This window comes from Littorina saxatilis, linkage group LG9 (genome assembly GCF_037325665.1).
Source record: "Littorina saxatilis isolate snail1 linkage group LG9, US_GU_Lsax_2.0, whole genome shotgun sequence".
NCBI classification, from domain to species: Eukaryota; Metazoa; Mollusca; class Gastropoda; order Littorinimorpha; family Littorinidae; genus Littorina; species Littorina saxatilis.
The window spans coordinates 4,270,703-4,282,232 of NC_090253.1; the positions used below are offsets into that span (position 1 = coordinate 4,270,703).

An 11,530-nucleotide genomic window follows, 5' to 3' on the forward strand; every position below is an offset into this window, starting at 1 on the left:
CCGCAAACAGGATGCTAGGGGGAGTGTGCTAAGAATACTTGGATCGACGGCGTGAACTACCCCACTTGCCACAAAACCAACGTGACTGAAAAACTGCTGCAAAACCTGCTCGTTTAGCCGCATCCGTAAACAAATGCAATTTGGAAGGCGACAAAAACATCTCTGGTCTGAAAAATATTTTCCATTGAATTCAGGAATTGGAGCCACACATGCAAGTCAGATTTCACCTCCTGGGTGATTCCAATACGATGAAACGGCATTTTGACCCCGATTGTCAAATCAATCAGACGACGCAGAAAAGCCCTGCCCGGAACAATGACGCCACAGGCAAAATGCAACAAACCAATCAACGACTGCAATTCACGAAGAGTAGTCTTCTTAGAAGCAAGAAGATTTGAAATGGCAGTCGCGCACTTCTCGACCTTATCGTCAGGGAGTCTTACCTCTGAATTGACAGAATCGATTTCATAGCCTGCGAAAGACATCACGGTTGAGGGACCAAATGTTTTGTCTGCAGCTAAAGGCACTTGTACCTGTTTATACATTTCTGTAAATGACTGCAAATCTTTTTGACAATTTGTCTTCGACGGATTCACTATGAAAAAGTCATCCAGGATATGTGTCATCCTGTGAATCCCTAGTTTCTTCCCGGCCACCCAATCTAAAGAACAGCTGAAAGTCTCAAAAATCCTACAAGATTCTGAACAACCCATCTGTAGGCACTTGTCTATGTACATAACACCTTTCCAGCAAAAACAAAAGAGAGAGTAGCATGTAGGACTCAAAGGAATGATTCTGAAAGCAGACTTGATATCCGTTTTAGCCATGTAACATGTTTCCTGCATCTTTAACTAATCTGAAGGCATCTTCCATAGTTGCGTAAGCTACTGAGGTGAAAGAGGGATCAATGCCGTCGTTTATGGAACGACCTTCTGGAAATGACAGATGATGTATTATCCTGTATTCTCCTAGCTGGTTGCTTTTTGGGGACCACACCTACTGGCGACACCTACTGGAGACCACACCTACTGGCGACACCTACTGGAGACCACACCTACTGGCGACACCTACTGGAGACCACACCTACTGGCGACACCTACTGGAGACCACACCTACTGGCGACACCTACTGGAGACCACACCTACTGGCGACACCTACTGGAGACCACACCTACTGGCGACACCTACTGGAGACCACACCTACTGGAGACACCTACTGGAGACCACACCTACTGGCGACACCTCCTGGAGACCACACCTACTGGAGACACCTACTGGAGACCACACCTACTGGCGACACCTACTGGAGACCACACCTACTAGCGACACCTACTGGAGACCACACCTACTGGCGACACCTACTGGAGACCACACCTACTGGCGACACCTACTGGAGACCACACCTACTGGCGACACCTACTGGAGACCACACCTACTGGCGACACCTACTGGAGACCACACCTACTGGCGACACCTACTGGAGACCACACCTACTGGCGACACCTACTGGAAACCACACCTACTGGCGACACCTACTGGAGACCACACCTACTGGAGACCACACCTACTGGCGACACCTACTGGAGACCACACCTACTGGAGACCACACCTACTGGAGACCACACCTACTGGAGACCACACCTACTGGCGACACCTACTGGAGACCACACCTACTGGCGACACCTACTGGAGACCACACCTACTGGCGACACCTACTGGAGACCACACCTACTGGCGACACCTACTGGAGACCACACCTACTGGCGACACCTACTGGAGACCACACCTACTGGCGACACCTACTGGAAACCACACCTACTGGCGACACCTACTGGAGACCACACCTACTGGAGACCACACCTACTGGCGACACCTACTGGAGACCACACCTACTGGAGACCACACCTACTGGAGACCACACCTACTGGAGACCACACCTACTGGCGACACCTACTGGAGACCACACCTACTGGCGACACCTACTGTAGACCACACCTACTGGAGACACCTACTGGAGACCACACCTACTGGCGACACCTACTGGAGACCACACCTACTAGCGACACCTACTGGAGACCACACCTACTGGCGACACCTACTGGAGACCACACCTACTGGCGACACCTACTGGAGACCACACCTACTGGCGACACCTACTGGAGACCACACCTACTGGCGACACCTACTGGAGACCACACCTACTGGAGACCACACCTACTGGCGACACCTACTGGAGACCACACCTACTAGCGACACCTACTGGAGACCACACCTACTGGCGACACCTACTGGAGACCACACCTACTGGCGACACCTACTGGAGACCACACCTACTGGCGACACCTACTGGAGACCACACCTACTGGCGACACCTACTGGAGACCACACCTACTGGCGACACCTACTGGAGACCACACCTACTGGCGACACCTACTGGAGACCACACCTACTGGCGACACCTACTGGAGACCACACCTACTCAACTCAACTCAACTCAACTCAACTCAAATTTTATTGGCTTCAATTTTCATAGAAGAATTTGTCTTGCGCTTGGGAGAAAGTAAGAGTATAACATATAAAAACAGCATTCATATCACATTTCATGTATCACACACAGTAATCACTAGTATAAGCCTACAATTATCACATTTGTACCTGTATCATACATGCAAATAAATAGTATCACATTTCCACGTATCACACACAATATATACATTACATAACATACAGCAAGCTTCCATCTCCCGCGCCCCCCCCCCCCTCCCACACATACATATCCTCGCACGTGCGTCGACTCCATACAAATGACATCATCAGTCCATTAACTAAAATGCACAATGACTAGTAGTGGGTACATGATACTTAATACGTGCTCAACTAGACCTGCTAACTAAAATAATAACAGAAACAAAAACAAGGACTGGGCACAACATTTACACGTGTGTGACCTACTTACATCAAGTGCCTGTGATCTATAATAACAATGATTGCGTTTAAAGTAAAACATGAATAATGCCGATGTTTGCTAACAATGAATACATAACAACTAAGATAAGAATGTATGTGCTTTCATAATATGATTATTTTATAAAACACAGTGGGGAAATTTGGAAAATAATTTTTATACGAAACTGCGCACATCGAGTCGAGCTCTGTAGCGTGTGTGTTCGGAGGCAGGAGACACACATGGCTGTGGATATTAATTGTTGTGAGATTCGGTGGATTAAAAAGGATACCCCGACTTCGGCAGGGCAGAAGGAGGTACAAAACGGTGTGCTGGCGACACCTACTGGAGACCACACCTACTGGCGACACCTACTGGAGACCCCACCTACTGGAGACACCTACTGGAGACCACACCTACTGGCGACACCTACTGGAGACCACACCTACTGGAGACCACACCTACTGGGGACCACACCTACTGGGGACCACACCTACTGGCGACACCTACTGGAGACACTTGAAAAGTCGAAAAAGGGGTGGTTGTGAATGGACCTTCTATTCTCCCTGCTTTTAGCTCTTTTTCGATGTAAGCATCTACTATTTCTGGGTGCTCTTTTGCAGATTTTAAGTTATTCTCTTCTTTGCAGTTGAGATTCCCCTCAAAATTGATCTTAAAGCCATGTCTGAAACCGTCTACAAGGAGTTGTTTTACACCTGTTGGGTATCCTTGAGGAAATACTGCAAGGGCTGATGACATGACTGGGGTGGGTAACGATGGCAAACAACTACTGCAAGGGCTGATGACATGACTGGGGTGGGTAACGATGGCAAACACCTACTGCAAGGGCTGATGACATGATTGGGGTGGGTAACGATGGCAAACAACTACTGCAAGGGCTGATGACATGACTGGGGTGGGTAACGATGGCAAACAACTACTGGTTTTTGGGGCCTGCGGTGGAGGTGAGACGGTTTTTGGTACTAGGTTGCTGCTTGTTGCCACGAAATGACTGGCTGTCCGGGCACAATTTGGCGGAGTGACTGCCAGCGCAGTTCACGCAAGAATGGGAGAAATTGCATTTGTGCCCAAACTTGCAGGTTCCCATTTCATGGAAGTCGTTACAAAAGCCACGAGGGACCCCTGCATGACGTGCAGGCCCCCCTTTACTCTGTTTTGGCACCTGCTGTCCAAACCTTTCTTTCGCTTCAAATGCTAAATCGAAGTTTTTCTCCCCCATTTGGCTAGGCCCTTCTCGATCATGACCCTAACACTACGGTCATACAAATCCCAGTCCTGTCCCTTGTGGAACAGGCCGGACACTACTTCATAGTGTTTGGCAAAGCCTGCCTGTGTACAAGGGTGGGTGGGGTTTCTTGCCAAAACAAATTGGAACAAATTCCAAGCCTCACCCGATTTCGTAAAGGACAACTTTTTCTGCCTTGACTTCTGAGCCAGGGTGAGGCTTGGTTGTCCTGACGTGTCCACCGAGAGCGTGTACTCGGGGTCTGCAGCAAATCCGCGAACTCAACAAATTGCCCCTGTCATATGGCATGTTTTACCTTGTCCGTTACATGCAGGTCAACCGGGACATTCGTTATCCGGGCCTCACCTTAACGGACTCGATGACAGAGTCAACCACTCTGTTTACCACTGCCTGCGGTTGTTGTTGGGACGTGAGCTCCAGCTGGGTTCTCGTTGCTGAAGACCTCCCAGCGGCTGATGTTTCAGTCTGAGCCTTCTCGACTGCCTCCAAACGCGCCAACAGCTGTAGGTTGGTCTGCTGCATGGTCTGCATGTCGGTCCGTTCCTCCCTCTCTTGGCCGGTCGTCCTCGTGCACTGACCGGCGCGTCAACAAACCGCTTTGGAACCGCTCTGTTCCTCACTGGAGGCATGGTCAGTCAGTCTGCAACCAAAATTACTAATGCAGCTTATGTCTTTTCGCATGAAAACCAACCTCAGACTGTGGAGACAACATACTTTTGCTATCACCGTCACATGCAGCCAAAACATTATATTACAAAATGTTGCATCAGTTGCTTGATGTCAAAATTAAATTTCCGAAATCGTTTTAAAAACTATTTCATCTTATTCCTTGTGGGTTCCTGATTCCAAAAACATATAGATATAATATGTTTGGATTAAAAACACGCTCAGAAACTTAAAACGAAGAGAGGTACAGTAAAGCGTGCTATGAAGCACAGCGCAATCGCTACCGCGCCAAACAGGCTCGTCACTTTCACTGCCTTTTGCACTAGCGGCGGACTACGTTCAGTTTCATTCTGTGAGTTCCACAGCTTGACTAAATGTAGTAATTTCGCCTTACGCGACTTGTTTTTGAGTCACTTGAGAAAAAGTGACTCTATGTAATCGGTCAGTGTTAGTCTGTCCGGCCGGCCGTCCGGCCGGCCGTCCGTAGACACCACCTTAACGTTGGACTTTTCTCGAAAACTATCAAAGCGATCGGGCTCATATTTTGTTTAGTCGTGACCTCCAATGACCTCTACACTTTAACGATGGTTTCGTTGACCTTTGACCTTTTTCAAGGTCACAGGTCAGCGTCAAAGGAAAAATTAGACATTTTATATCTTTGACAAAGTTCATCGGATGTGATTGAAACTTTGTAGGATTATTCTTTACATCAAAGTATTTACATCTGTAGCCTTTTACGAACGTTATCAGAAAAACAAGGGAGATAACTAGCCTTTTCTGTTCGGCAACACACAACTTAACGTTGGGCTTTTCTCGGAAACTATAAAAGTGACCGGGCTCAAATTTTATGTGAACGTGACTCATTGTGTTGTGAATAGCAATTTCTTCCTGTCCATCTGATGCCTCATATAATATTCAGAACTGCGAAAGTGACTCGATCGAGCGTTTGCTCTTCTTGTTCTCTTTTTTTTCAGTGAGTGACACTTCATCTTCAAAGTTCAGCTGCTGTGGTTCAAAGACAAAGCTGACGTTATTAGTATTATTTGGCTTTGAAACCTCTCGGGCTTTTAGTTCACTTTCGCGCAAACCACAGGCACTCGTCACGAGCGGGTCGGGATCAAAGTGGGCGGGGCCTGTACCCTCCACCTTGTATAAACCATAAGAAAAGACGACCGTCCATCACAAGTGACATTCAAGACATGGGCCCCGCCCACCTCGTGACGAGTGCCTGAGGCGCAAACCCTCGCCACCTCGAAGTCAAGTTAGCCGAGACGCATAATGATGCTTGCCTTTCTTATTTATGACGACATGAAAATATCGTCACTTCTTCAGTCATGACGCATAGGTCCATTCAGGGGGTTTCTTGCGACAGAGGACGAAGAGTCTCCACTATTCTGATTTTATTTTGTGCAGCTGTTCAAGAGCTTGACTGTGGTGAGTTGACAATCGTCCATCTGAAGACCTGCAACATACTATCAAGCGACACAAATCTTCTACATAATGTTCTCTCTCTACAAGCAACTTTGCTGTGGGATATCATTTCGAAGACTGAGAAAGCTCTACCTTATACAGTTCGCGCTCTATACGTTTTTCTTCGTCTCAGACAAGATACAAGTGATTGTGAATGATACCATCAACACACACAACCGGATGGAGATGAAGAACACGGCTTACGTTGACAGATGGGTAATGCTGCAGACAAACACGCCCAGCGTTGTTTCGCCTTCAGAGCTGCCCAGCGGTGTAAACTTGACACCAAGAATATTGTCAGATTTAGACAAAGCTTTTACACCCCGTAGGCATGTACTTCGTGATGAAATGGCCACTGAAATGCAGCACGCACCCAGAACAGGAAGGGGAATGAGCGTTTTTCTTGATCATCTTGAAGCTTGCGGACGAAGATTAGCCAGCAAATTGAAAGCTGGATCCTCAGCTACAGTTATAAGCCATTCGAAACACTTTGTACTCAAACTCGCACATGTTGAAGCTGCTCCAAAGAACGATAGTCAGTTTCTGCACCTCTTTGATAACCCTGGGTCAGTTAACCAGGTGTTTCTGTCTCATCGGAGCGTAGAAGAAATTGCGAGAAAAGAAGGACTGAACAGTCTTCCCATAGCGTTTCTGTCGTTGATAAATTCCCGTGCAGGCGCACAGAATGTTCAAGAAGGCCACAGAACCCCCGCGTCCGAAAACGAAGACATATTCAGCATAAATGCTGCTGTGACTTCAGTTGCCAAATTATCTGTGTACACATTTAACGTGCATCCATTTCTTGAGCTGTCCTCTTCTGGGTCTGGTATCTGTTTACATCAAAATAATGTGTCGTCAGTTTCTGGTAGTGTACTGCATACAAGAACACCGTCGTCGATGGCTGACATTTTCACGAGGCGTAGCGTTTCCTCTTCAGGGTCAGGTGTCTGTTCTCTTCTAGTTTCAGACATAATGGTCGTGACTGTGTCCAGCACTCACCACGCACATCTCACGGACCCCGTCACACTTGTTCTGCGTCACAAAATGTCACAACCGCGGAAGGACAGCGTCGAGTGCGTCTTCTGGGATACCCACGTTGACCGGTGGTCAGGGCAAGGCTGTCGCAAGGTCCAGTCCAACGCCACCCACACCGTGTGCCAGTGTGACCACCTGTCCAGTTTCGCCATCATCATGAACGTGGCATACGCGGAGGAAAACGCGGGGAGCTATCCCCAGAAGGTGCTGACCCTCGTCCTTCTCCCCCTGTCCATCATTGGCCACGCCCTGTCCATCGCCACCTTCCTGTCCTTCCGCAATCTGCACACTGACCACAACACTATCCACGTACACACGCTGTCCTGCCTGCTGGTCAGCCAATGCCTCTTCTTGCTGGCGGCCGGCGTCACCGAGATGGACGTACTCTGCCAGACAGTGGCCGTGCTAATGCACTACTCCTTCCTCTGCAGTTTCTCCTGGATGCTTCTGGAAGGTTTCAGTATCTACCTCATGCTGTTGCAGCCCACGCGAGGGGCCGGGAAGTTCAGCCTCCCCGAAAAGCAGTTGTTCCTTCTCAGTGCCTTTGCCTACGGTATCCCGCTTCTCATCGTCATCATCTCGCTGGTATCACGCTTCGACGACTACGGTACAGAGCTGTACTGCTGGCTCAGCAGCGAGCACGGTTTGCAGTGGAGTTTTGTTGGGCCCGTACTTTTCATCATCTTCATCAACTCGCTCGTGCTGGCTTTAGCTATGTACGTTATGTGCAAGCACTCCCGAACGTCCCAAGCTATGATGAAACGCAGCCTCGCGCGTAAGCTGAAAATATGGGTACGCGGCACAGTTATGCTGCTCGTTATGATGGGAGTCCCCTATATATTTGGAATTCTCCATCTGGAAAGTAACTTAGCCTTTTTCTCCTACATCTTCATCCTGCTAAACGCCAGTCAGGGCATTCTTGTGTTCATTTGTCTTTGCCTCTTGAACAGGAAAGTCACGGCAGAGTATACCAGGGTCTTTGATCCTTACCTCATTGCATTTACAAATTGGTTACCCTGCGAGATACCCTTCGGTATGGCCTTGAAAGAAAAAGATCGCAGATCCACTATTACTAACAGAGCAGTTGTAAAGGAACATTCCTCTAGCTCTGCTGACGCCCTGTCAGGACTTCTTGCTGGCTGGGACTTTGCTGGGCAAGGAGGCGAGCACTCACCATTGGGAAATGAAGGCAATTCCAACACGTCAGTAAGACAAGGTGGGGAAGAATTGTTCAGCCTAAAAGAGAGAAGAAATAAGAGGAAGAGAAGTTTCTTTGGGTGGATGTTTTTCTCTGTTACTACAGGCGTGATGGGAGTGTTTAATGTTTCGCAGGCGGATCTTGGGGACGAACGCTCAGTAGCAGAAATGATCGACGATGGAACACATTCAAGCGATTTTTACGGCGGTTCGTTCCTACAATCTGCTTTCTTGGACTCCCCAGAATGCACGACAGATGAGCAGGACGAAGAGGACATTATGGAACTCTGCCCAGAAGACCTATGGGCCCTTCCACCCCCTGAGACAGAGGCAGAGGCAATGAGTATGTCGGGAACTTCAAAACATAGATTAGGTCAATACAGCAGGAGCTTTACGTCAAACATTAACGATGTTTCAAAAGAAGCAGGGGTAAGCATGCGGAGGTGTTGGGCCTGCATTCACTGTTCAGCTTCGGGTAAAGCAAGCGTCGAAGAGACAGCGCAAAGGGACGCTCCAATGAGAAAATACTTAGCCAGGAAGAAGAAGATGATGAATAGAAAACAAAATGCTGAAAACACGAAAGCGGAAGGTGCGACTCCACAGACTGGTAGTTGCCATGCCAACACGGACGGGGTTACTTTCCAGGACAAAAGTCCAGACTCAGAACATGCTTTTGACATGGAAAACGTCGCCCCCGACCAAGGCGAGAAAGGATCCGAAACAGGTCAAATCGGCGCTAAAGAGCAAGGGAAAGACGTGCAAAAAAAGCGCTCAACCGAACTTAAAGTAGACGCATACTGTGAGAACCACGAGGAGCTTTTACATGAAAACACAGAGCAACTTACAGCTGATGAGGACGAAATACGAATGTCAAAGTACGGTGCAGACACTGGTGTTGCTGGGAAAAACGGCAGCCCCAGTCCTGACACAGGTTGCTCTGTGGTCACAACACAATTGAGGGAAAGCGGGTCAGCTACGAGTCAGAAGCAAGAAAACTCGAGTGACACTGACACCGAAGAAGATGATGCCAAGAAGTCAGGAGTTCGCGGTAATTTCATGCAGCGCGTCAAAGCACTCACACTCAAGAAGAAAGACAAACTGCAAAAGAATGATGACAAGATGATGGTGGAGCGTACATTATTCCCACACTGTGACTCTGACACTGCAATCCCTACAGTCAGTTTAAGTTCTGACAGATTGCCGGAAAGTTCCAAAAGCTCAACCGATGTTTTCAAGGGTCTGTTTGGGTTGTACTTTGATAATAAGTGGGGTTCGACGGTCCTGAGTGAATCACAGTATCCTCCCTCACATGCGACGTCCAAAGAGTTCAAGCAGCCTACAGAGCCAAAGGTCCCAACGCCATTGGCAAGCGACATATTGACACCTGTACCTGAGACAACAGATACAGTAATAACACCTGTACCTGAGACAACAGATACATTCAGAACACCTGTACCTGAGACAACAGATACATTAACAAAACCAGTACCTGAAACAACAGATACGTTAAGAACACCAGAACCTCAGATAACAGATACATTAAGAACATCAGAACCTCAGATAACAGATACATTAAGAACACCAGAACCTCAGACAACAGATACATTAAGAACACAAGCACCTGAGACGAGCCAACCAAATGATCCCTCGAGTGAAACCAAGAAAGCAAGCAGGAGGGCAATATTTCGGCGTGAAATCTTAAGAATAAAAGATAAATTAAAAACACCAGTACCTGAAACGAGCCAACCAAATGATTCCTCGAGTGAAACCAAGAAAGCAAGCAGGAGGGCATTATTTCGGCGTGAAATCTTAAGAATAAAAGATAAATTAAAAACACCAGTACCTGAAACGAGCCAACCAAATGATTCCTCGAGTCGATCCAAGGAAGGCATTATTTAGGGTTAACATCTTAAGAATAAAAGATAAGTTAAACACACCAGTACCTGAGACAAAAGATGAAATAAAAACACCAGTGCCTTAGACGAGCCAACAAAATATTCCTTCGTGTTCTTCGAATTCTTCGAGTTGAACCAAGCAAGCAACCAGAAAGGCATTATTTAGGAGTCAAATCTTACAAATAAAACATAAATTAAAAAGCAATGAGTGATTAAGGCTGTGAACTGTCTCAGCAAAACAGGCAACGGAAAACTATCGTGAGGAACTATGGCGCAGTTTATGCGACCAGAAGATGGCATATACGTAGACTCCCCAGATTTAGTCCGTAATCGAAAGTTAGGAAGCTGTAATTTTGTCCCATCGTCAGCAAAAAAATAACCATTTCGACCCCATGCTGCCTCTAATGTCAGCCCTTCTGGTTTTTCTACCATGCACTGATCGAATGAATGGTGCAGAAACGACATTCACAGCAATCTTGACCAAGTACGGAATAGGTTTTTAGTACACATTCTTTGTGAGTGGCTTTATGTGTAATGTCAGAAACCATGATATTTTGGGGTCGAGATCGAGAATGAATCGACGCTTCCCCAGTGTCACCAAGTCAAAGCTAATCATTGTTTGTACTAGTTATTGTGAAAACGAGTACAACAAGCTATTGAGTGCTCACACTAGCCATTTTGCAAACAGGTGCAAATCTAGTCAGTGTCGCCACTAGCCATTTTGCAAACCACTACAAAAATCTAATTAGAGTCGGCCCGAGCTATTTTGCACACAAGTACCAACATCTTAGCCAACAAAAACAAACGAGCACAAAAAGCTATTCAGTGCTTGCACTGTCCATTTCGCAAACCAGTCCAAAGCTAATCAGTAGGGAGATTTAAAAGACAGCACGTTTCGTTTTGCAGCTCGTTTCGTTTGGTGAATGAGTCACCCCGCGAAACGGAACGTGAAACGAGACGGCATAGGCCGCAGACAAGATTTAGATGTATTCACGTTTCGTTTCGGAATGAAGGAAGGGCGATAAATCTTCAAGTGAAATTATCACGTCTGTCCTCG

The 11,530-nt window shown here is 47.3% G+C and overlaps 1 protein-coding gene across 1 annotated transcript; it reads left to right on the top strand.

The window, feature by feature from the left end:
* The first annotated feature begins 6,316 nt into the window (after window positions 1-6,316).
* LOC138977342 (uncharacterized) lies at window positions 6,317-11,271 on the top strand. Its single transcript, XM_070350245.1, has one exon. It carries the CDS (start codon window positions 6,377-6,379, stop codon window positions 10,475-10,477), a length of 4,101 nt encoding a protein of 1,366 aa, XP_070206346.1. The 5' UTR covers window positions 6,317-6,376; the 3' UTR covers window positions 10,478-11,271.
* Window positions 11,272-11,530: the final 259 nt, after the last annotated feature.